The 25,258-nt window shown below is 42.5% G+C and overlaps 1 protein-coding gene across 6 annotated transcripts in view; it reads left to right on the forward strand.

The window, feature by feature from the left end:
• GTF2E1 (general transcription factor IIE subunit 1) overlaps nucleotides 1-24,867 on the forward strand; it is a 50,975-nt gene extending 26,108 nt beyond the window's left edge. For 3 of the 6 annotated variants that reach the window (XM_018074680.2, XM_018074681.1, XM_018074682.1), the window contains exons 3-5: nucleotides 13,550-13,751; nucleotides 18,534-18,781; nucleotides 22,019-23,767. In XM_018074680.2, coding sequence (XP_017930169.1) covers nucleotides 13,550-13,751; nucleotides 18,534-18,781; nucleotides 22,019-22,449 — 881 coding nt within the window. In that variant the 3' untranslated portion in view covers nucleotides 22,450-23,767. Of the gene's footprint in view, nucleotides 1-13,549; nucleotides 13,752-18,533; nucleotides 18,782-22,018; nucleotides 23,768-24,792 lie in introns of those variants that run through there. The other 3 variants (XR_001920912.2, XR_001920910.2, XR_001920911.2) reach the window with 3 other exon arrangements.
• Nucleotides 24,868-25,258: the final 391 nt, after the last annotated feature.

Below are 25,258 nucleotides of genomic sequence, written 5' to 3' on the forward strand. Positions count from 1 at the left end.
TGGCATAGCCACGGTGACCCTGTGATTGCCACCTCCTGGAGTGTTCTACTGTACTGAAAGTGAACGTGAAGGCAGCGAGCAGGGCCATGCAGTTACAAAATGAACCTGTTCCCTGCCTTATGACTTCATCAAGCCTGTGCTCATGTCTTTCCCCGCCTCCCAGCTACCTTCCCCTGGAGATGTAACATCTTCCTGCTCCTTTTCAAAGGAGATTAACGAACCGAGTCCATGCTACCCAAGGGATGTCATACATTAAGACTAACTGGCACCTCGGCGCAGCTCACGTGGGGCAGTGTCTGTCTGTGATCATTGCATAGTTTTAACTTTCAGAGGCAAACTGAAGTGATCAGAAAAGCTTTTCTGTGTTGAAATTTTGGGTGGGCCTCAGAAAAATAGGCATGCATATTCCCATCAGTGACTAGTCAACATACATCACTTTCCCCTAGTTCTCCTACGTCCTTGGACCTTATCAAACTTACCCACAGAACTGAAAAACCATCAGGCATTCTTTATCTGCTGGAAGAGAATAGCCAGTTGCCTGCCCCTATGGTGAAGATGCAGTTTTCCTTCATCTGATGCTGCATTTATCCATCTGTTTCCTATCCACTGGGATGCTCAGGGACATGCAACTGGGCGGTCCCCCCTTGGCTTCTGACACTGACTTGCAGCACAAAACTTCCAGGGGGAAGGCTACCGTTCCTGCCACACTCTCCACACTGGAGGGAGCGATGACTGGTTAAAAATAAATTTGGGAGCAGATGGTGAGGCAGATTATTGTTCGTCCTAGGGCGATGATGATGATGTGCCAGCTAAGTGCTGGTTGTCTATCAGAATTAATCAGGAGCTGTTGTGGCACATGATCAGTGAAGCCACTGCTCCCCCTGAGAAAAGGAAAGGAAGAACAGAGAAGCAGCTCTGTAAAATAAATTGTTGGAAAAGCACTTGTTGTGAAGATATAAGAAGTTTCTGATGGAGAAAAGACTATAGAAAAAGAAAAACTGATATGTGTTTAGAGTTTGGGTTTTTTTAACGTACTCATGCTCTTTTATCCATCTGCAGGTGTGCTTGGCTTCTGAAAAGCACCTGGGAAATCTTGATCACCTTCTTGGATTTGTTTCTGAAATTATTTCTAGAATTGTAGCTGGAATTGTAAATCATCAGAAATAAAAACATTTAATGGGTTTAGAGGACCCTCACAAGCACTCTCTATATTGATAGTATGAAACTTTATCCATGAATGCCCCTGTTTTGGATTTGTGATCCATGCCAGAGGAAAGGACTTGACACTTGCAATGCTCAAAACACTTCACAAATTTTAATTCTCTATATACTCACAAAACAGACCAGGTGAAAGCTGACTCAACCCATTGAGCTGAAAGGCAGTATCAGAGTTTTGAGGCTTTAGCAATCTGAAGGGTAGTTTATGCATGTTACCTTTATTAATTTTTTTCTTTTTCACTAAAAAAAGTTAATAAAATGGTGTAAGAATTAGCAGATGATAGATCAAATTAAGAAATAAAATAGGACATTTTTGGATACTGTTTTGTAATGAAAATCAGCAGTAAATTTTGATTACTTAGTCCACTTAGATAACTTGTCAGTCTGTTTTGTTAGTCTAGTAACATTTGTTAGACCAAATTTCTTAATTTGTATCTTCAGCTTCTATTGTCCAGGCTATCTGTCATGGCATCTCCTTTCAGACTCTATCCAGTCTGATGTCCAAAGATATGTTTTACTGGGATGTGATTTATGGAAAACTTATGCTTTGTTTTGGAAGATATTTTAAGTGATATATTAAATATATCATATACAAGATGTATCTAAGACTATCAGGTGTGTACAGTCTACCTTAAAAATAGCACATTCTCCACAAATATACATTATGCAATACAAAAACTGGAATGAAAATGGTTATTTCTTTACATTTTTAATCTGTTCTTATTTTATACTTTCTTTTAAAAAGGTAGTGCTCTTTTAGGTTGTAACTTAATAGGAAGTCTCTGTACGTAACAGTGAGTAGAAAACAAGGCAAGGCTGAATTAAGCTACTCCAGCTCTTATTTTTTGGGTGATGTAATTTGATATGTTAGAAATCAGGTAGAATGGCATAAAGAGAGGTAGTGCCTCTGTACTCAAAATTTGCAAATTCAAGGAGGCTTTTTATTGCTTTGTCTGGCATTACCATAAGCTTCATCAATATCTCTCTAACCGTTTCATGAGTAAGATGGCAGATCACTAGTGGGTTGTCTGCAGCAGCAGTAATCTTTAAGTTAGGAATACTGTTAAAATACTCCTGATACTAACAAGTCCTTTTCTGTTCCTTGGTGTTGCAAATTGTAAGAATGGAAATGAATTACTTAACTGGCTCTTTTCTTGTTGTGCATAGGTCAGACTGAATTGGAAAACTAGTCTCGCTGGCTTTGTTTCTGATCAATTCTGTGTGCTGCTGCAGGAAGGTCAGACTGTTCCTATTTTCCATCCCTAGCACCTGAAACGTCCTTTGTTACGTATTTTTTTAATAAGTGAAACAATCTCGGGACTCAGTTGGTTTCATTGTCCTTGCCCTTCCAAACTGCTTGTTTTGGTATGCAAGTTGCTGGAGTGAGGGGCTGGTTTACACAAAGTTAGTGCACATGGGGTGGCTTGCCCTTTAAATCTTTTTAGGTGGTTGGATGCTGGTAAGGCGAGGTTTTGTACAGACCCTGCAGTGCGGAGGTGCCTGGCTCCATTGGTGTGCATTACTCAGTTTTACCGTGAAACCTGTGATGAGAGACTGCAGTACAGAAGGCAGAAATTGCCTGTAGCTGTAGAGATATCTTTCCTCTAAAAAGAACATTAGCACCTCCTTTCCAAGCAGGTAGTAGAGCTGAGAGTGTTGGGAATTTGGTCTTTGAAGGGTTGTTAACAGAAATCCAGGTTTTTAACATAAGCCCATGGCACCTTAGACTGTTTCAGTAGGCCAATCTGTTGTTTTAGTCCCTCTCACCTGTGTGGGCCCATGCGATTCCCATGGAAAGGGATACATAAGGTCATTATTTGGAAAGGTAAAAAGTACACCTCCTCAGTTGCTTCTTTCCCTGAGGCACTGTGGGAGAGAGCTACCCAGACCTCAGTCCAGGCTTCACAAGAGATCCTACTCCATATCATGGGCCAGCATTTGAGCAGCCTCAACGATTTCTCCTGCATGTTTTGCCTTGTGCCCTGTTATTCCCCTCCCCTAATTATTTTTTCCAACATCTTTATAGTCCCAACTTCCTTTCATGCTCCAGGTTATCTCCTGGCATCTGTGCAATTCTTTCACTTGGAATCTGCCAGATTATTTCTGTCCATGGCAATTCTGGCACCATCCTGCGGTTTGGAGCTCAGCTCAGTCCCAAGGAGCCTCTCTTTCCATTTGTTCTCCCTTCTATTTAATGAGAAAATGGGGTTCTTCCTGCCAGCTCTGGGAAGCACTGCCCGAGCTTTCAGTGCCGCTCCCATTACTCTAATGGCTGTGCATGGACGAGAAGGGAAGAAGGGTGGTTAAGCTCTAAGTGCTGTCTTTGGAGGAAGCTTTGCCATCACACTTCTTCGGATTTCTCTTCATTCTCTTCTGCCAGCTCTGCCCTGAGCCCTGGGTTATGTGCAGGTGGGATCTGGCTCAGCTGTAATCCTTTCCCAGCCATGAGAGGTGGCCCTTTGTGCAGCAGTACTGGGACCAGTTTGGGCTGTCTCGTGTGGTGTGTCATTTTCTCAAGGAAGAGGGGAAGGGTATTTCCTTTGAAAGTGAAATATAAAGACCTTTTGCACAAAGGAGTTTTTAAAAGGCATAGCATTAAGGAAGAAAGAGAACAGTGGGTGGCATGACTGTCCAAAAGAATATCTAAAGGTACAAAAAAGAATTCATGGGTATTCCTGTTTTCTTGATGGCAGGTAAGAAGTGAGGCTTCTTGTGCTAAAATGTGAGAAATACGAAAAGAATCAATAGGTTTATACAAATGGTGTGTAAGGCACCTGTTAAGAGGTGGCACTTTCAGGCAAAGGGTATGTGCAGAATTCAGAAGGTGATCTGTTACCTTTTGTATGGATGAGAATACAATTTAGTTGAGTAGAAAATGTTAGTTTGCATCATCCTGCACATTCCCAGTAGGAAGTCAAGTGGAGAGCGGCACTTGTTCTTATCACATACTGTTGTATATTTTTGCACTGCTGAGGCACCTTCAAAAGCTGCAGGGTAGGAGCATAATCTCTTACACCAGTAAATAGCTGGTGAATGTTGCCCATGAACTATTTCAGACCTTCAGAAAGGAGGGTAATATGATGTCTGTTCTGATAATAGACTGTCTTTATTCTTAAGTAACCAACATCAGAAAAACCTTCTTTGTTTGTTGTGAAGGGCCTCCAAAACCTCTTGGAAAAGAAAAAGGGAAAAGTAGACTGAAGAACGGCTTGTCCTGTTGGTGTTGGCCCATTCCATTATGTGAAGCCATTGAAAATGAAGCTGGAAACAATGTGCTTGCTTGAGCTCACTGCCCTGCTTCCTCTTTCTTGCTATTGCCAGCTGCTGCCATCCCAAGGCTTGAAATACTGGTGTGGAAATGCATGCTTTCAACATTGGCCCCACTAGCCTTTCAAATACTGTCTTGGGACCATGGTTTAAGGATTTTGTTCTTGCTCTTTGTTCTTAAATAGATTTTGTGTGTGTACATGAGCAGATTTGCATGAAATGCAAAGTCTCGGCATCCACAGTGTGTTCCCTTGGGTACTCTTCTTTTTATCTGGATTTATTAGAATGAGGAGAAAATGACATTTTACTTTTTTTTTTCATTTTTTAATAATTTGTATTGTTCTCTGTTGGTGGCCCTGGTAGCTTTGTTGGGGAAAGCTCATGTAGGAGTAGATTTTTCTTGCTACACTTTAGCTCTGAGGAGAATTTGAAAGTAAAGGATTTTAAGTTGTTGCCATTTCTGAGCCACCATCTATTGAATTTGAAGCCCTTTTTGACTATAAGTAGCATAGTAGTTGTGCCACAGTTGTAAATCTCTCTCCACAGGGAATCTGTTGTATGATACTAAAGGGATTTGGTAGTGACAGAGAACATAGAAGAAGAGATCTCCCTCAGAAATCAGAAGTGCTGAGGTGGTTTAACATAAGCTGCCAATAGCTCCACTGGTTAGAGCACAGTACTAATAATGGCAAGATTGTGGGTTCGATGCCTGTATGGGCCTTTCTCTTAAGAGTTGGACTTGATAATCCTTGTGAGACCCTTCCAACTCAGAATATTATGTAATTCTGTAAATGGATCTCAGGCATGGGGAAAGTATTTTCATGTTTGCCATTGCCTGAAACAGGGCAATCTGGAACAAGCCTCTGAAACCTTTTGTTTCTCTAAATGCTTGAGATTTTCCAGGAAGAAAAACACTCTTCTTATGTATTTGAAGGTGTTGCCAAGGGTGTCTTATCTCAGCAATTTCTCCTTCTATTGTTAACAGCAGGGTTCATTTTGTGCCGAGAGGTTCCAGAACGAATGCTGGACACTATTCTTGGCCATCTGTAATAACATTCTAGCACCACCATTTTTCCAGATTATGCCTAAAATAATGTTACTGCCTGAGTAAAATCCGCTCTGCAGCTTAACAGAGAGACCTTCTGTTTCCAGGACTGCCAGTCCCTCAATTTTTATACATTTACACACTGCTCTCAGGAAGAATAAATAATACATGAACATATGCACTGGCTAAGTGAAATTTCTTTCTGATTATAGTGAGACACTGCTTAATGGCAATTATAAAATATAATTCTTTCATCTTTTGCTGTTCCCACTGTGTATTGAAGAGTATGCCTTTGTCTTGTTTTTGTTGTTGTTGTAAGTTACCATCTTGTTTTTATTTTTCAAACAAATTGATCTTTTTTTATATGTTGTTGAGTTGCAGTTTTGAAACCTCTTGAACACATTTCTGGAAGAATTACCTCATCTGAATCAGAAATAGTGCTACTGCATAAGTGCCCTTAAATTCTGTGGCTGCTACATCTATATCACGATAATAGAAGCTTTGAAAGGAAACTGATTGACATTTATCCCAAATGAAATGTTTACTCTCTGTTTAATACCTGGTGGGCAATTCAATACTCTGAATCTATATTAAACAAGAAAAATACTGAAGAAGCATTATTAAGGCTCAGGTACTCAAAAGTCAGAACTATATCTTGGTGTGCATGTATTATGAAATGGTGTTGAATTGTATGATGAAACACTGGTTTTTGCACTTAGGAAAAGCTTTTTCAATCAGACATTTTCAAAGGCTGATTTGGAGGGTAGAAGTATATGTGTGTGACTGCTTCCCAAACCTGTTACACGTGTATGCTAGAGAGCTGAATGCTGTCTCAGGAACCTGGATTTTTTCCTTCTGTCTCCACCACACAGTCCCATTTCATATCGAACAGCAGGTCAAGGAAAACAAGCTGTTTGCAGGTGAACAACCATTGCTCATTCTCTAATTTACAGAAACCTATTTAAAACCTTATGGTCTGATACTGAGAAGTATCAATCTCATAGCTGTTAACTCAGTAATGTTTATGCTAGAATATGTGCAGACCTGAGAGGAACTGGATCTAGATTTGGGGCATATAAAGTTAAAAGGAATTTTTTTCCTTCATTGTGGAGTCTTGATCCCATTTGTAAACAGTAGATAATGCAATTTTCTTAGGTATTCAGATACTATGGAAAAATTCATAAAGAGATGAAAATCTCTCTTCAGTTAACACTATTAGTTACAGTATTTGTTCCTAGTCCCATTTTTAGCTGAACTGCCATGCTTGACATTTTATAAACGTGCACTCCACATGCTTCCTCACTCTTCTGAGGCATAATCGTGATATAAAAGATGTTTTAGCAAATTTCAGTCTAGGATCTGGTAATAGGATATGTCAGGCAGCCCGTAGTATTGCTCGTTGCTGTCCCTCCTGCCCATAATCCTAATCATATGTACCTGGTAGTGCCTCTTCAGAAAAGGAAGAGAGGGATAGAGAAGGTGCTGTACTTTCTTAGCCTGTTATTAGGCGAGCTGTCACTTTTGGGGGCAGGGTGCTGTATTTAGCAGTCCGTGTTCACATCTGCTCAGGCCTCCTACGGTGAGTGGCACAATTTGGGTGCAGTGCTGTTTGCAGGGTGCTGTGTACTCAGCTTCAAGATACAGCCACTGCAATGACCATCTTCTCCGGGCAGCACTGTCCTGTGTGCTTTTCAGTTCTCTGCTTTCAGAGATCACCCACGTGTTCTGCTCTGACCAAGGCTACTCATCTCAATCGCAGTATACCTTATCTTCTCTACAGTTAGAAATTTTAAAGCGAATGGGATGGAACCTGATCTGTTTTGGGTTGCAATAGCAAAGCTGGATGTTTTCTTCCAGAAGTGGGGTTAATGAATCTTCCCAAAATGTTGATACTTTCTACACATGGTCCGGTGTTTGTTTTCATACTGTAAGAAGCTCTGAGAACAGGGTCTGCCCTGGGCTTTCCCAAACAGGACTAATATAAAAACTTGCACTTTCTGTGTCACATTTCAAGAGAGAGTACTGCAGTCAGCCCTGGTCTGTGGAGGGTCCCCAAGAGCTTGAGATCCAGTGGACCATGAAACCTGTTTCGGAAAGATGAGATGTGACATTATGTTTTATGTAACTCACTATGCTCTGTAACCAGCTCTTTTAAAGCATGTGTAGAAACACTTGCAAGAGAGAATGGTATATTGCTGTGGTGTTCAGGAGACAGATTATGTTGGTGAATTTCTCTATTTTTTCTTAAAGCAGCTGCATTTTTGGAAGTTGAATGTGAATACGAATGTACTAAGGTCTATAGGTTTCCAGCAGAGGAAGAGAGATGGGGCCAGGGAAGCACTACCTGATAAAATTGACAGGAGACTCATCTTTCTATGTGGCAGGAGTGCGTTTTCCACTCAGACACACTGAGTTACTTTCTCATTGAGAAAGTGAGAACAGTTTGATCAGGGCAGAGAAGTCTGTTTAAGTTTGGGCATCACTAAGGAACAACAGCTCCTACTGTCTTATCTGTACTATCATTAATCCAGTTAACAATCAGCTGTTTTAACAATTAGCTCTGTTACTAGCTCAGTCCATTAAGATCATTAAAACTCTATTTGCTTCAATTTAACCCCTCAGGTTCCTATTTCTAGTAGGTAAGTATCTTATATCCTAAGGTAGATTATGTTATCTTAGCTAATGATCCAGGTCTGTTGTAGCCACATGGCCTACTATTTGTGTCTTTAGTGATTCACGAGAGACATGCCTTTAGGTGCTGTTTTAAATAGTCCTCTAAATCTTGAAAATCAATGAGAAATGAAGGGAAGTTAATTATAATTTGTACCAATAGCACTGTCTATTACATAGTTTGCTAAGTATTTCCATTACATGAGTTTGGATCGTTTGTGGAGGGCGGGCATAGGAATTGCTCTGTGATTTTTGTTCTGTTCTAAACTTTGTCAAACACTTACTGTATGCTGAGTTTCTCTCATTCTGTGCATCTGACTAAATTTAAATTGCTTAGGAAAATTGAATTAAAAAAAAAATCTGGTTGTATTGAAGAATGAGCTGATGAGAAAGTAGGGGAGACCAGAGAAATGTGTATTCTTTTGCCTGTGTAATACTGTTCTGAATGACAGGTTGTGCTGTGAAAAGATCTTCCATCTCTCTGGCTTGAAACAGGAAATTAGTTTGATGACCAGGGCTCAAATCAAGAGGCAGAATTAACTGATCTGAGAGCTGGGGGCAGAGAGGCACAGGAATGGGGAGGGGTTGAAATTGGAAAAAGAAGCCCAGGAAAAGAAGAATGGACAGAGAAGTTTGAGAAGTGAGAAAAGCCCAGGCTTAGAAAGCAGGACTAGATAGACTCGCTAGCAGGGAGAATAGGACCATCAGAGAGGGGAAAAGCCCAGAACTGGGATGGGAGCAGATGGGAAGAGCTGAGTAGAAAACCTCAGGCATGGGGCTAGTGTGTAGGATAACAGGTTCCCACAAACCACTTCTCTTTTAAGAAGCTAGAGCAGAACCAAAGCTGTTTCCTTCTCATCCTCCCTTTGTTACCAGAAAGCAAGCTGGCAAGGCATCCTGCTCCCCCTGCAGCACAGGCAGGTCGTCATCTTCCCAGGTGGAGGCCTGTGCAGAACTGAGGGCTCCAGGTCTGCAAATGAACCATATGGCTGTTGGCACAACGTCACGTTGTGGGAGGCATTCGTCTGGCTTCCTGTTGGTAGGAACCTAGGAAACTGTCATCCTTTCCTCAGGGTCTTAATACTCTCATTTTAACATCAAATGAAGCACTCAGCATTAGGGAGTGCTGAAACTACAGCTGCTTGTGCATCCTGTAACTTTTTCTCTATGACATGATTCTCTACCACCACCCCAAAGTATGCTTTGCTCGATGAGAGAGAGGAGTTGTGTGCATATAAGGCACTTTTTGTCTGGCTTGCTGAAGAAGAAGGAAAAATGCACTGTGAGAGTCAGGGGATTACTTGAAGAAAACGGCTGTAGTAGCCACAGGAATGTGATCTGATCCTCCAGGCCAGCTGAATTTGTGTGAAGTTGAACTAGCCATTTTAAGCTAAACTTTTCAAAGGCTATCATTAGGTGTTGTACCTAACTGTACCTAACTGAGATGCCCAATTCTAGAGCCTGGAAGAAGATTAGTAAAAATACTGCATGCTCTGTTCTCAAATAGAAGTTTCAGAAAAGCATTTCTTAGGCATCTCAAATCAAGTACTGCTCAAATCAGCAGATACTTCTGAAATTGTGCCATCTGTGCCTTAGCTCACTCTCCATGTAATGGTAATAATGCTACTTCTAAAAGAAGGTTGTGGGAGATTTTGAAAATAAATTAGCTTAATGTTTTGTGATGCAGTCAAGAATAAAGAATTGGATGAGGATAAAGGCTGGAGGAATAAAAAGGAGCTGAAAGGTTATACTCTGAAGTACAGTGTCACATACCTAGCATCTCATGCAAATGTCTGCTATAAACATGGAGTTCATCAGCTGGGAACTACAAAGGAGAAAGATCTGGAAGCTTTGCTAGATCTTGTGATAATTGAGACAGTGCTTTCATGGTTTGTTACACTGTGATCTTAAAAGGTCTCGGTGGCTATCAGAGAAGCACTAATGCCACTGGGTTATTGGGAGAATCCATCTGGACACTTCTGTACTTCCATCTCCACAGCAGAAAGGTGAGAGCCAAGTGGAGAAAGGGCCCAATGAGACTGTTAAGGCTGCTAGAGGAGTGGGTGACCAGTTTTAAAAGGTAGAGAAAAATGTGTGGCCTTACAAAATGGGCCAGTATGAGATGAGTAAGACAGCAGTTTTTAAATATACCTACAAGATAGAAGCTGGCTGAGCTGAGATACAGTTTTTGACACAACAGTCATTAGGTTTGAGATGAAGGGGAATAAGTTGAGGTTGAAAATTAAATAATTTTTAAGAGAGTAGTGAGAGTCTGGAACAGCATCCCAAAGGACAGAGTGGAAGGAACACACCTTGTTGGGCAGGAGATGAGACTTGAACCCTTTGAGAAGGATGTGAGCAGGGCCTGGGCTCAGGCTCAGGAGGCTGTAGCCAGTTAAATGTGTTAATTGTAGCAGATGCAGCATGCACACTTGGACATCCTGCGTTCAGTGTGTGTAGGTGGTTGACCTTTTCCTTCTCTCAAGTGAAATCAAGTCATTTAGGAATTATCTCTAAATATTCTGGCCCCGTACTTCAGAGTTTGAACTGCTTTAATCTTAGTAAGCCTTGGGGAGCCAGATTACCAGCATATCTGTCCTGGAGAGTCTGGGAACATGAGGAGATCTCTTTCAGATGGCTGGTTTTTAGCGTGCAGCCAGAGAGGTCTCTTGAATGCCTGAGCACGTGTGGAAATGCTTCATTAGCATTTCTGAGATGCAGAAAAACCTCATGTCTCTCTGCTCCAGGATATCTATTTGTCCTGGTTTATGCAGCATGTTTGAATTGAAAAACTATAAATTGTGTTAGGGCTGAAGGAAGAAATGCATAGTTGGAGTGGAAGCATTGCCATTTTTAGCCTTTGGATGGCTTCCACTTCATGTTTGTCACATGCAATTCATATCTGAAAGGAACGTGTGTCACTGCTGATGTGATGTGCCATGTCATAAAAGCTTTGGTGACATTTTGTGACCTCTTAAAAGTTTAACAAAAGAGGTTTGCAACATGTAAATGCCATCTGCCATGGCAAAACAGCTTCCCAGTTCTCTAATCACATATGCCTATTGTGAAATGCTGCATCACCTTGAAAAAAATCAGCATATTAATGGAGGAAGCTTGTCATTTCACCCATTCCCAGATTCTTTACATAATTCATCTATTAACTTTTTTTACTTATTAAGAACCCTGAGGGGTGGAAATTGCAGCAAATCCATGATAGCTTTAGGAGTTCTGTTTCATTAGAGCTGTATTTACTTTCTGATTTTTTAGTACTCTGAATTGGAACCGTTCTCCCTATGATCTTAATCTTTAGCAGATACTCATGGGGTTCACAGATGGAAGCGTGAAAAGTCTGAGCTGTCTCAGGAACATGTAACAGGACTTACGGGGGGGTGTAAAAAGAGGGGTGTTTTGTTCATAACCTGTGTTTGCTCCCTTAGTCCATTATGAGCAGTGAGATGTGCTAATTATTTTAAATTGATTTAACTTATGTCACATCAATAGCCTCAGATGTGGGATAAGGGGACCAAACTTTGGTTTCAGTTTTTTCCAGGCTGCTAGCTTATATAATGTACAGCTTTGAATCAGCAGGGACAGTTTTTACAGCCTGGAGAAAACATAAGCAGAGTGTTTCATGCTTGGATGGGAGAGAAGAGCACTTTATCCACTTATCTTTTACTTTGCATACTGCTGTTGTTGGGTCCTCTAGCTTTTACTTGTCGATAAGACAAACTTTCTAAAGAGAGGGTTTATTGCAGGAAATGTGTACATATTAGAGGCCACATACACAACATGCATTAATTTCTGAGTGACAATGAGCAGAAGCTACTTCAGATGGTGTCAAGGTCGAAAACTGCATCTCTGCAGACTGTGGTGAGAGGCAGCAGATCTACCTCCTGTCGTAAACAGCTTTTCTGTGCTTCCTGAGAAGCGTGCAAGCATTGTCTAGCCCTCACAGCCGTCCCTGAGGAAGTTAGGTCTGTTTTTATCGCTGTATTATAGGCAGAGAAGGTGGTGTGCTGAACAATGAAGTCACAAGACTAGCAAATCTGTGTAAGCAGCAAACCAAGATACCAGAAGCCCTGGCTTGCCAGCCTGTCTCCTTACATTATGCCCAAGTGCTCTGGGCAAACCCTGTTCTTTTGACTGTGTTTGTACATAGCATTGGTGATAATAGCAGGCTTCAATACTGATTCTAATTCTGATTTTTAGACATAAGATTACCATTTCCATGACAGGGCCTATCCTCAGGCTTCCCTGTAGATAAAAAGATATTTTCATTTCTTTGTTGGAGTATTGAGAGGTGATGCTAGATGTGCATAGGTGTCACAGAATGGATAAATATAAAATATATCACCCACAGGCAAGAGAAATCAAGAAGCCTGTGAGCATCACTCTGTATGTAATGTCCTGAGGTGGCAGTGGTATGTTCTCAGTCCAGCACTTGCAAGACTAAGTCATTACACTGTGCTGCTCCCCTCATAGCAGACCATATGGTAAGATCCTACTGTGCATGTACTGCCCCAAGGGTCCTACTCACAGATGGAGCAATGAAACCAAAAAGCTGGCTGTGCAGGAGTTCAGTAGGTTTGTTGTAACTGCTTTGCCATGCAGCCATTTCAGTTGCCTTTATGTTTGACCTGTTTTTATAGGTCCTGACAAGGTCTGTAAAACAAGCTTATTCTTAATTGCCATTCACACAATTCTTATCTTACCATTCTTAATTTTAAAAAGTTCATGTGGGAGTTGGGTGGGATAAGTTTTTGCATTTGCTGCTTGCAGTAATGACTATTTTGCCTATTTTGGCCCTGAAACAGAAGGAGAAGCCATCTTTTTTTTTGCAGTATTTGTAGAGTGACAATGGTTATATGAGCAGTTACTGCAGGCTGGTTAGTGCAGTGTAAAATTACACTGTTTCACTGGGAAATGAGCCTGTTGGTGTGGCCAGGGAGGTACCAGTGCAAGCGACTGAAACGGCCGATATTTGAACTCCTTAGAGGAGGATATTGTATAGCTTTTTATCACAGCCCAGTCGTAGCTGACATTTAAAATGTGCAGCAAGAAAGAGGGAGAGAGATTAGGAGATGTCTCCGTAGAGGTACTGCAGCCCATCCGGGCTTTTCAGAGCGAGAAACTGTACCCAACTGGGTATCACTAGATGGTATCAAAATGCTTGCTTTGTTGTCTGCTTAAATAATAACCAGGTACACCATGTGTGGGAAGGGATTTTCGGGGGAGAAAAGCTACTTAGCATCAAGCTAAGGAAACAGCAAGGCACTGCTGTTGGGAAGGCTGTGTGAAGAGCCAGGCCTGCTGTTTCCTTCCAACACTGAGCAACTTTTCTCGTTTTAGGAACTTTCCGCTGTACCTTCTGTGAGACTGAAGTGGAAGAAGATGAGTCGGCAATGCCCAAAAAGGATGCAAGGACACTCGTTGCAAGATTTAATGAGCAGATTGAGCCCATCTATGCGCTGCTTCGTGAGACGGAAGATGTTAACTTAGCCTATGAAATCCTGGAGCCAGAACCCACAGAGATTCCTGCCCTGAAGCAGAGGTGGGAACCCGCCTGGTCTTCTCTCACTGCACTGCTTCCTTGTAGTGTGCTCCTCTCCGTGGGGCTTTCCTAAGCCTTGTGCAGTCTCTGGCTGCATTGAGGACTTACTTGTTCAGCACCAACTGTGCAAGAAACTAACAGATTCCCCAAGGAATGTGTGGTTTATAAGGAGACAAAGGGCTGTAACCATTTTTTACTAAACAAGGCAGATGGCTGTTCTTCTGGTCAGCTTCCTGCATGTAGTTTTCTGTGAGGTGGGATGCTTGAACTGCCTGCTGCTTGCTGTGCTGCGGCTGGTATGGATACCAAGGCCTTGCCTCAGTATTTAAAAAATGCAAACTGCAGCCCCTTGACAAAACTCTGAAGGTGCCATCTATGCTGTCTTCTTTCTCTCAAGCACTTATCTTTCATCTATTTATTTTGCTTCTACATGGCTTTTGAAACTAAGCTGTCTGCAGTCTACACCTTTTACTTCAAATCCACATATTACAACATTCTACTTTGAAGACTTTACTTGTAATAAGGGTTTTTTTTCTTCTGATTTTCCCCAACTTGTTACACACTTTTCGGGAGGAAACCATGTTGGAGTCAAAAACTCCTTAAAATGTTCTTACCTATGGAAATGACACTTTCTTCCAGAACATTCCTAGCTGTAGAAAAACAGATGATGTTTAAATAATGCAGAAAGATGTGGGGAGCTGTCAGTTCTGTCAGTTCTGGTGAAACGTGATGCACTTCACTGTATTTAAAAAAAAATTAATTAACACAGGGGAAAAAAATGTAACATGAGGGGATGCATTCCTACAGTGCCTTGAGGTGCTTGGCTTTAGTTAATGGGAGAGCGAGCAGAATACACTTTTTTTCTCTCAGGCTAACCTTGAGAGAGAATGTTCCTCATATATTCATGCTAGACAGTTTCTAATTAATATAATAAAAATTCTTTGTCTATTCATAGGCTTTTTCTAGCCAAGAAGGTAGCTATTTTTCCTCATCATTCTGATAGAAAAACAGAAGCAATATAAAGAATGGAAGAGATTAAGAGATTTTCCCAAGGTTGCTCAGCATGTCTGGTGATATGGGGAATCCTTGAAGCCTTTATACCCAAGCTGAATCACTAGACTTTGTTTTAAAATCTCTCTTCTGTAGTTTAAGTAGTAGAACTGGGATAACCCTACCAAAAAGAGAGTAATTTCTCAGTCTTCCCCTTTTGTGTACAGGAAATTATCACAGCAGAAGCCTGGTGCAGTCCCATGATTAAATAGCAGCGCCCACTTACTTGACTCTTAAATACTTAAAAAACATTGTAAATGATTAATTACTCTGTGAAAGGAATGACAAAATAAATAGGCAGCCTTTTAAATGCTTACTTGAACACAACTTGCTTCAGTACATATAATATTTAATTATTTATTAACTCTTATTAATTCAAAGCAGCTAATTCCATGGAAGCACTGCTGTGAGATTTTTTCAAAGTGCCAAACCCTGGGTTATTTATTCTTTCTGTTTTTATGGAGTCTTGAGTGTCTAAAATCATTGACAAAACTGACATTTGGTGATTCTGAAACAAATGGAAAAGGTCACAAAATGCCTGCATCTTCTCTTTGCACTAACACAGGCAACTTATGTATGTTCAAGAGAGTTTTTAGGAGCTCTAAGCCACAGCACTGACATTGCATAACTGTCATTCACCTGCCTTGGGGAACTGGGTAGATCTTCATTTATATTTTTCTAAGAGGCTGTTAATTTTCTTAATCTTGGCAAAGCATGAATTAGCCCCACAGGTTTCATAATAAACCTGCTTTACTTAAGCCCTTCTCTGTGGTTTTCAAAAAATTACGGATTTTAATAACCCCTCTATTTTCTTGTGTCAAAATAGCATGATTTCAATTAACAAAAAATCTTCACAGAATTAATTTTCTGTGGTCATGCTGTCAGGAACCATGGGTTGTCTGTTGTGAGGTTGAAGCTCTTAAGAGCAGCACAGTGAAAAAGTGTTTTATTTCAGATATGGCAAAAAAAGAGTTATCCCCATTATGCAAGACCGTAATAGTCTGGGCAGGATTGAGCTGAAAATTTCAAGTTGTTTGCCCATTGCACAGTGTGGTTTCTGTGGGCCATACCTCAGCTATGTCAAAGACTATTTATGTTGCCTTTAAAGGCAGCTAAACCACTCATTAAGGGATTTCCATCAGAGTGAATAAAACAACTGATGGGTAACAGAGCAAATGTAGCCACATCTGGGCCACTGAGCTGCCACAGTTCCTGACTGCAGGGTGGCCATGTGAAGTCTAGACCAAGGTGAGGAAAAAACAGATCATGGATCTTAGAGAGAGATTTAAGAGTGCAGTCCTTTCATCTGCTCTGTGCTGCCTGTAAGGCAGCTCATGCACCTGGCACCTGATCCGTGGTGGCTAATCCTGTACTTTGGAATAGAGTTGCTGAACATAAGTTCTCTTCTTGCAGAAAGGAGTATTCCCCTGTTCAGGTAGTCTTAAGGTGTTGCTCATGTCTACAGACAATGTCACTCAAGATAGAAAGCAGTAAACTGAGGCACATTTGCAAAGCTCACTGGGCTCCAAAAGTGGACAGCAAGTGTCTAGATGGTTCCATCTCAGTGTGGGACATTGCAGTTGATCGCTTGAAGTAATTAGTACTGTAGGTGTCTCTTAGAACTGTTACTTTCATTTTTGAAACGTTCCTGACGTCATGGAATAAGTGTTTTGCTGTGAAATGATACCATGTAGGAAAAAAGTCAATTTCAAGCACAGTTCCAGGGGCCTCTGTGCAAAAGTATTATTGGGTAGTTCCTGGCACTGAGTGTTTAGCTATCACGCTGTAGTCATGGGGAGGGAGAGCTTGGGGGAGAGCTGCATTGTGCATCTTGTGAGGAAAGTGGATTACATAAAATTGTCAGGGAAACGCTAGTTAGAGATTTCTATTGTGTGGGAAGCAGAGTGGCGCTTTTCACAGAACACACGCCTGTCTTGGAGAGCTGAAAGGTACCAACACTTGAAATAACACGCTGGGAAGAAGGTCTCTGTGTGGTTCCTTAGGTTATATAAGCAACACATGCGCATGAGCCTTCTGCCCCAAGATTCAAGGCTGCTATGAAGCTCTCCTAGCAGAGCTGGCTGCAGGAGAGAACTGCCAAGTGTATGGACACATGCTAACACGGATGCTGGGAAGCATTTTGCTAACAGAGCCCAGCAAAATCACTACTGAGAGGCTGTGAGTAGCCCTCAATCCAAACTGTGGAACAAAGCACCAGTGTTTTTTATCTGGGGGAGAGAGATGTTCACCTACCTGTCTATTTTCCCTTCACTGTTTCCCCCTAAAAATCCAGCAGAATTAGCTCATCAAGCAGTGGGTAAGTCCTTGCTGAACTAAAAAAGCCTGCATATTATTCAGGACTTCTCCAACTGCAACTTTATTTTAAGCTTCCTGGTTGGAGTAAAGGTCATTGAGTAGACAACAGTAACTGAACTGTGCTTACTGATGACAACTGTCAGCTCAGCTGGCATCATTCATTATCCCTGGTGGATTTGCTCTGGACAAGAGGAGGAGTTGAGACAGGGCTGTTACTTATGAAAAGCCCTAAGTACCACTGGCAGTCAGATGACTGAAATTATATGTCTGAGGGTGGGTACAGTCTGCAGCAGATCTGTTTCTCTGAAAAGATGAAATATTCTGAAGTAGAGGAACAGTCACATTTGGCTTTCCCCACCCCTAGACCAGTGAGTTTCCATTCAGCTGCTTTCCCTGATCTATGCATATGTAGCAACACAGGCCAGAGAGTATTTTGGGCTCATTGCCATCATCATGTGCAGAAAATATTCCACCTGATGTCCTCTTTCTATCAGATCCAAGCAGGAATGTTTTTCTCCCTCAGTCTCCTGAGCTAGAAGGAGCCCTGGAGGGAAATGTGCTGGCTGCAGCTCCTCTCAGGAGGCAAAGGAGGGCTAGGCTTTGACTGCCATACACTTTGCATCAGTCAGTACCTTTCCTTCTCCAGCTTTTCCACAATGAAGGCTGTTCTTCTGTCTTGCCGCCTCCTGCACACCATCAGCATACAAATTCCTTTGCCCAGCCCTAGTCCTCTGGTTTGAAGGTCCTTTCTCATCTTTCTTCTCTACCTGGACTCCCCACTTCTCCCAAGGCTGTATCTGTGGATAGTACAGATCTCCTATGTAACACAGGAGAGGTGACTTCTCATGTGTGTTGTCACTCACAATTCAAGCAAAGGTTTGAATTGTGTTTTTCTTGGTGAGTTAACTCCTTGAATCCTGTGGTTAATAACAGTTCACAGGTCTGAGCATGCTGGGTCTCTGGGCCTACTGTCTGCCATAGTTAAACTTTAGTGCTTTTTTAATGCAGTATATGGTTGCTGTGTGAAGGCCAAAAAAAGGCTTCTCCAAATACCAGACTACTGTTTGACTGTGTTTTGCTGTTGTGGCTTTTGTTTCAGGGCATTCTGGAATTTTATGTTTGTTTTTGCATGAGTGCATCTGCATCTCTAGTGCTGTCTCATTTTTTCAGTGTCTACGGTGGATGTTGCCATGGCCTTATGTAGGGTTTCCCATTAGAGATTTATGATTTGGTCTTCCCAAACTATCAAGCTGGTGCAGAAATTCCTGACAGGAGATGTTAGAACTGAAAATGCAAGTTCTCAGTGCAGATCATGAGAGATAACTAATCATAGTTAAAGTGACTAAGGAGGGGCTAAGTAGCTAAGGAGGAGCTTGTTCTGAGTGCTCTGTTTTTATCTCTTTGACTTTCATGTAGCAAAGAGCGTGCAGCTGGTGCTGGTTCAGGGACAGCAGCCGGCCTTGCAAGTGGACACCATCGGGAAGCATGGACTACAAAAGGACCATCATATGAGGACTTGTATACCCAGAATGTTGTCATCAGCATGGAGGACCAGGAGGATCTTAACCGGTCTGCAAGTGAAGGAAAGCCAGCCAGAGAGAGACCAATTTGGCTGCGTGAGAGCACGGTGCAGGGGGCTTATGACCCTGATGAAATCAAAGATGGTAAGAAAATCCACAGAGCAGAAGTACTGCTCTGCTTATACAATGCCTTTACAGTGTTGTCAAAAACATGTTCTCCTCTGTGTGTACAGCTGCTGCCCCCAACACTCCAGAGTTTGTTCCTCTCTTCTGTGCAAAGCACGTATGTGTAGGTAGATGTAAAAAATCCTGACTTATTAGGTCCAGGATTGAAATCTAGGTCAGTAAAGCTGAGCTGTCCATGGAATTTTGTGTGGGCTTCTAAAATGTTAATTAACTGTTATATCTTCCACCTTGAGAGTTTATTGCTTCTAGATGAAGGTCTTCTGGTTTCATCTAGAAAGCTGTCTCCCTAATAGGTCACTGCTGAAAAATAACATTTATTAATGTTCAGTGACTCTGAAGTCTACCAATCTACCAGCAGTATTTATACATTCCCAGCCTTCTTCTTGCCAGTTGTTTCTCAAAACGTGTTATATATCAAGAATACTCAGAATTAAAGCTTCAGGAAGTACAGTAGGAGGGTCTATCACCATGGCAGGTGAGAGTTTATTCCTTTCTGTTTGTTTCTTGTTATCTTTGCATTTATTTTCATTCATCTTGAGGTTGGGTTGTCCATATACCATGGTGAAGATCTTGTAACAATTAGTAGAAAAATTCTGTTTTGGTATGTGTGCTGTTTAAGCTTACACACTGAAAATAGGAAATGAAGACTTTTTATGATTTTTACAAGATTGAGTCAATAGATGCAATCTTTCAAGTCACTTGAGTATTATAGGCTGAAACTGTTGATGCCCTAGGAAGACAAGATGGCAAAAGGGAACCACATGTGTAAGCATGACACCCTGGAACTAGTGCAGTGCTCAGGAGAGAAGTGGAGTATGTAGGTAGAGCAGAAGTGAAGAAAATGAATGTGATATAATGGTCAGAAGATATCTAGAGATCTTGTTCACATGTAATGCCTTTCAAGTGTACAAACCCCCAAACATTTTTCAAATAGATTAAACATAGTGAGATGATTGGAACAGCCTCCTCCTGCAGTCTGTAGCAGAGGTTGTTGTTACTCACCAGGAATGGTGACTTCTCACCCTTTTTCTCTGCTGGACATTCAATTCACCTGTAGTTTTAAATTGACTCTGTGAGATGGCTTCTGGCGTACACAGCATAAATGTTTCTCAAGATGCCACTGAAGGACATGGAGGTGGGTATAGCATGATGGCATCACTGCTTAACTTCAGCTACTGGAGATCAAAGAGGACACTTGTGGAAATAGCCTGAAACTGCTTTTGCAACACAAACAGAGAGGACGGAAACTTGGGACTGTTGACAGAAAAGATTCACTGCATGGATCTGGCAGGGGCGGTTCTTGCAAGCAGGAGACAGTCCCACTCCTGAGCCACAAAGTCAGATTTTGTGGACCTGCCCAAGGCTGTTGTCATTTCACAGGTCTCAATGTGATGAGCTATGGTATTATTTCACAGAGATGGTCTCCCATAGCCTCTTATGCTCCACAGTCACAAGCAGTGAGCTGAGAACAAGGCTGCCAACACGATGCCTTTATTCTTCCTTTCTTTCAGGAATTTGGCAGTGCTCTAATATTAGTAGTTGTAGCCATCACCCATTACTAGAACTTTCTTTACAATGAAAACAGAAGTCTGGTGAAGTTAGGGATGGGTCTTTTGGCCTTTATTTTACCACAGGAAAGAAGTAACCACAAACTCCCCTGGCTTTTAGTGCTAAGTGCAGAACTTACTTCATTAGTTTGCCTGCCTCACAGAATTTTTTCATCTCAAATTGAAAAATGTAATCAGTGCGTTTCTGACCCCCAGAGGGAAAGGCTTGGGAGCCAACTGCATGGATGTGGTGGTGAAACCATGAGGGTCCATGTCTTAGAGGAGCAGGCAAGTGGGTGTTAATGTATGAAGGCAGAATGCCATCCCCTCAGTTCCAGCAGTTGTTCATAGGCAGCATCTTTTGGTTCAAGACAGAAAGTTTGCCACGGGGAGCCTGTCCTACTTTTTAGGCCTTTTTTTTACACAGAGTTCTCCATATTTCATTTTTTGTTCTGTTCTTTTTTAAATTTTTTTGCACACTGCACATAGTTTTATTGGTGATGGGTGAACTCACAGTCCTCTGATCCAATGTAGGATTAGGAAAGGTTTTCTGTGGAATGCTACTTTCTGAGCAGAACTTTGCCTTTTGAATCCATGAACTGCAGACAGACTGCCTACCCAAGCCATATCAAACCCTCCTGGCGATTGTACAGCCAAGTTTACTGAAAGAGGAGCACAGGCCATGTGTGTTAGCTGGGACACTGAAGTCCCCTTCAAATAAGAGGTCCATGTAGGGAGCCAGAGAGACAGTCTGGGCTGTTTCAGCTTAGAGAGCAGGAGCTGTTTTAACACAGCCTCCCATGCTGTGCTGCACAGCTTGGCTGAAGGCTGTGAGCTGCATCTGCTATATGAGATAGATCCTTACTCCATCCCACCACCATGTTCCTTTAATGAGCTTTTCCACTTCCTGCCTGATAGGTGCACCTCTGACCTTACCAGACACAGCTGCGTTAAATGTTGTTTTGTAAACATGGTTTTGCATATTCCTTGTCTGCCTGGACCCATTTGCTTCTCCATCTTAATCCGTATAGACAGGTAGCTCAGCAGGACAGGGCCTGGTTTGGGGTCTGTATTTTATGGTCTACGCTGGCAGCATCTTGTGGTCTTGGTCATCTCCCCAAGTCCCCCAGGTTGTGGTCAGACAACTTGGAAACAGAGGAACAAAAAGGAAATGGCCTGTGCTCGTTCACCTGTGAAACAACAACAAGATACTTGTTCTGTCTCTGACAAGTGTCAGCTGTATGGTCTGGATATCTGAGGCCCAGATTTAGCTCCGAAGGACTGCTTTGCTTTCTGGTCCACTGTAGTGCCTGAGTTGGACACCTCCCTGGGGCAGTCTTTTCCAAGTGCCTGCCTATCATGTGTTTTTTGTCTTTGCTTGCAATGTGCTCCTGGCCAAGGCTTCCAGCAGGGAGCCACAGTGACTCCAGGCTTCCCAGCTCCTAGAAAATGTCAGTACTTGTTCTGCCATTATGAAAAAAAACAGAACTATGTCTGTCTTTCAAGGTGGAGGAGGAGGTGGCTTAGAGAAAAGGGGTGACTTGGCCAGCTGTGCTCAGTGGTAGTCATAATAAAGGTTCAGAAAACCTTCAGGGCTGTCATGCAGATCTCTGTGAAGAAATGACCACTGCCTTGTGTCTCCTTGCAGGGGGCCGGGATCTGGATGCTTTCCAGGAGCGTGAGGAGAGCCGGGCAGCACTGGATGATAATGAGGAAGTGATGCGTGCCCTGCTTATCCACGAGAAGAAGACGCCTTCTGCTTCCACAGTCACTGTTGGAGGTGCCGCTCCTCTCTCCGGTGGCAACGCTAGTGACTCTGAGAGCGAGACAAGCGAGTCAGAGGAGGAATCCCCTCCCCGCGCTGCTGCCACGGCCACCACAACGTACGGGCTGGAGGAGGAGGATGAGGATGAAGAATTTGAGGTGGTGGCAGAAGACCCCACTGTCACAGTGGCTGGGCGCCCACACTCTTACAGCCAAGTGAGCCAGCGCCCTGAGCTGGTGGCCCAGATGACGCCAGAGGAGAAAGAGGTTTACATTGCCATGGGGCAGCGCATGTTTGAGGACATGTTTGATTAACTGATTCCTCCCATGGCGTTTTTTAAAAAGTGACTTTTTAAGCCAGAGACTCCCTAGTAAAACAGAAGACTGAAGCGCGTCTTTCCTCCCCTGTGTGCGGGGACGCTGCGGCTCAGCACTGCTAATCTCAGGCATCTTGCTCACCAGAGCAGGGGAGCAGGAAAGCTGCATGTGCCAAAACAGGTAGGGAAGGACAAATCTCAGAAGTGAAGATGCTTGCAAAGTAAAAATCTGTTTCAGGCTGCGCTGCACAGGCACTGCTTTAACTTTCTCCAAGGCCCTAGCAGCTCCTTTCCCCGATTGCTTAGAGTTGTTTTTTGTTGCAGATCCTAGTGAAGTCTACATCCCTGCCCTCAGAGGACATAAGGGCTCCATAATCCGAGCAGAGTGCTCTGCAGAGGAGGGCGTAAGTAACATACAGCTGCCTGTGATCAGCAAGGGGAGAGGAGAGGGAGGCACTTTGCTGATGGCAAGCTTGGGCAAGGCTTGTAGCTGACCAGTTTGCCAGTTGCCACTGGCCATCAGAGTGGCTGTTTCTAAGCAGGCCTGTAGGCAGCAACCTTTTCTTGCTCCCGTTCACTCCTTACTGGGACTCAGAACCTCAAGGTCAGGTGTAACCTGAAAAACTCAGTGAAAGCCTTGGCAGGCACACACAGTCACCCTTTGTCAGTGTAACAAATGCCCTCCATGGCTCTGAGCTGTCAGAGTGCTCTGACTTACCAGGAGATACCTTCATTTTCCAGTATTGTTGCCTGTTGCTTCTACCTAGCCCTGTCTAAACTCCAGTGTTGCAAACAGTTCCTAGTGGGCAGGGCTGCTGTCAGGCAGTGCCAGAGAAATGGCATAACTAGTTTTTATTTGCAATCTCACCAGGGCTGTATGATTTTAAGAGGAATTATACAACTTTGAATTCTGCTTTGGCACATTCTTTTACCACAGAAAAACATTTATCAGTGCCTATAGAGCAATATAATGTTTGTAATGTTTTTCTCTTTCAATTGAAAATGTTGCTTTTTTAAAATTGTTGACTTTTCCTATACAGTACTACAATAAAACAAAATGATAAAAGAATTCTGTGTTCCAGAGGATAGAGGCTGCATTACGTGCTGTTCCACTTACATGGGCAGCACAAATTTGCTGTTCACTGAGACTGTAAATCTGTTTTATACTAACTATGCTTTCTATGTTCTGCTAACCTTGTAATGCCTCCTTTGTGATTTGATTTTCAGCTTCTTGATATTTTGAGTCCCCTCTTTTTTAAATAGTATTTTAAATTTTCTTTTAAGTCATTTTCAAGAGGAATAAATAAACATAAACTTCTCCCCTTTGTCATCTTTCAGTTTGTCTTGTGCCTAGTTGGGAGTGTTGTTTGCTTATCATTTTGATTTACTTGATTCAAGAAAAAAAAAACAATTTGTTCTCTCCTTTGAGAGAAGGATTATTTGAAATCCCACTGCACATGTTTTCTCCTTACTAGAGCTTCCTTGAATGCCTCCTGGAATCTCCTGCACTTCCAGGAAGAATGTTTCATTAACTGGTGCCACAGGAGGCCCTTTTTGATCAGCGCTTCCCTTCCTTTCCTTCTTCCTTAAGTGAAAGCTGATGGTAGAGGTCTCACAGACATCATGTTGCTAATTAAAATGGTATTCTGGTGTAGACAAACCTCCAAGATCTGGTATCAAGCTTCTAGATAACAAGTCACAGAGCTGATAAGTTAGATTCAGTGATCAGCTAACAGTAAAAATGTGCTGTACCCATTCTTTCTTGATTTAATCTAACTGAATTCAGTGTTAACAATGGAGAAAAGCAGGTAGATTTATAAGGAGCCAGACAGACACTGAGAACTAATCCTGAATACAGTACAGCTACTTGTGCTCATAACTCACCAGGACTTACATACTGAGTTTTTAGTTTGCAAAATCAAACTGTAGGTTTAGTAAAGCTTATGTGAAGAAACATGGAGCATAATCATCTATTAAGTAGTGTGTCTACTTAATAAACAGATTTAATTGTGGTTTGTGCAGGAGTTGTAGCTTTTGTCATTCAGCAAGCCATGTCCTGCACATGAGGGAATTGGAACGGCGGTTTTTAGGACTTGCCTTCCATCTCTCGTCTGCCACATCCAGCCCTCAGGAGGACTGGAAAGGTCAAGGTACTTGAGCAGATGTCATCAGTGTTTCCTGCCCTCTCTAACAGCTCCTGGATTCGAAAGGATGGCTGCTCTGCTCCGTACCAGCCAGTTCAGGCTGTTGTCCATACACTGCTACTTCCCTGTTGTGACAAGCTCTGCTTGAATGAGCAGGAGCACATACAGTCAGTAGTGTCCTCTTTCTTTTCCTGCAGCTGAAGCAGAGCTCTACACACATGCCAGGAGGGAAAGAACAGCCTCTGCAAGCAAAGCCAGGCACTGCCAGCAGGTTGGTGCTAATGCAAGGGATAAAGCCATCAATTCTGAGGAAGGCCCAGCCATTTCCTCTGCCTGCTGGACCACATGTGCTGCATTAATGCTAACCAAATAACACTGTGAGTGTGGTCGAGTGCTGAAGCCTTCCTGGGTGAATGTTCTAAAACCATTCAAACCAGGTGCTGTATCTGCTTCCGGCTTGAAGTGCATTTTATCTGACAAGTGATATTTGAGAGTTCAAGAAGCACTTGAACAATGCTCTCAGGCACATGGTGTGATTCTTGGGGCTGCTGTGTGCAGGACAAGGAGTTGGACTTTGATGATCCTTGTGGGCCCCTTCCAACTCAGCAGATTCTATGAATCTGAGAGGCCAAGGCTGGAAAGAGAACTGCATTTCTCTCTGCT

The sequence above is a fragment of the Manacus vitellinus genome, unplaced genomic scaffold (genome assembly GCF_001715985.3).
Source record: "Manacus vitellinus isolate BGI_N305 unplaced genomic scaffold, ASM171598v3 scaffold_28_pilon, whole genome shotgun sequence".
NCBI classification, from domain to species: Eukaryota; Metazoa; Chordata; class Aves; order Passeriformes; family Pipridae; genus Manacus; species Manacus vitellinus.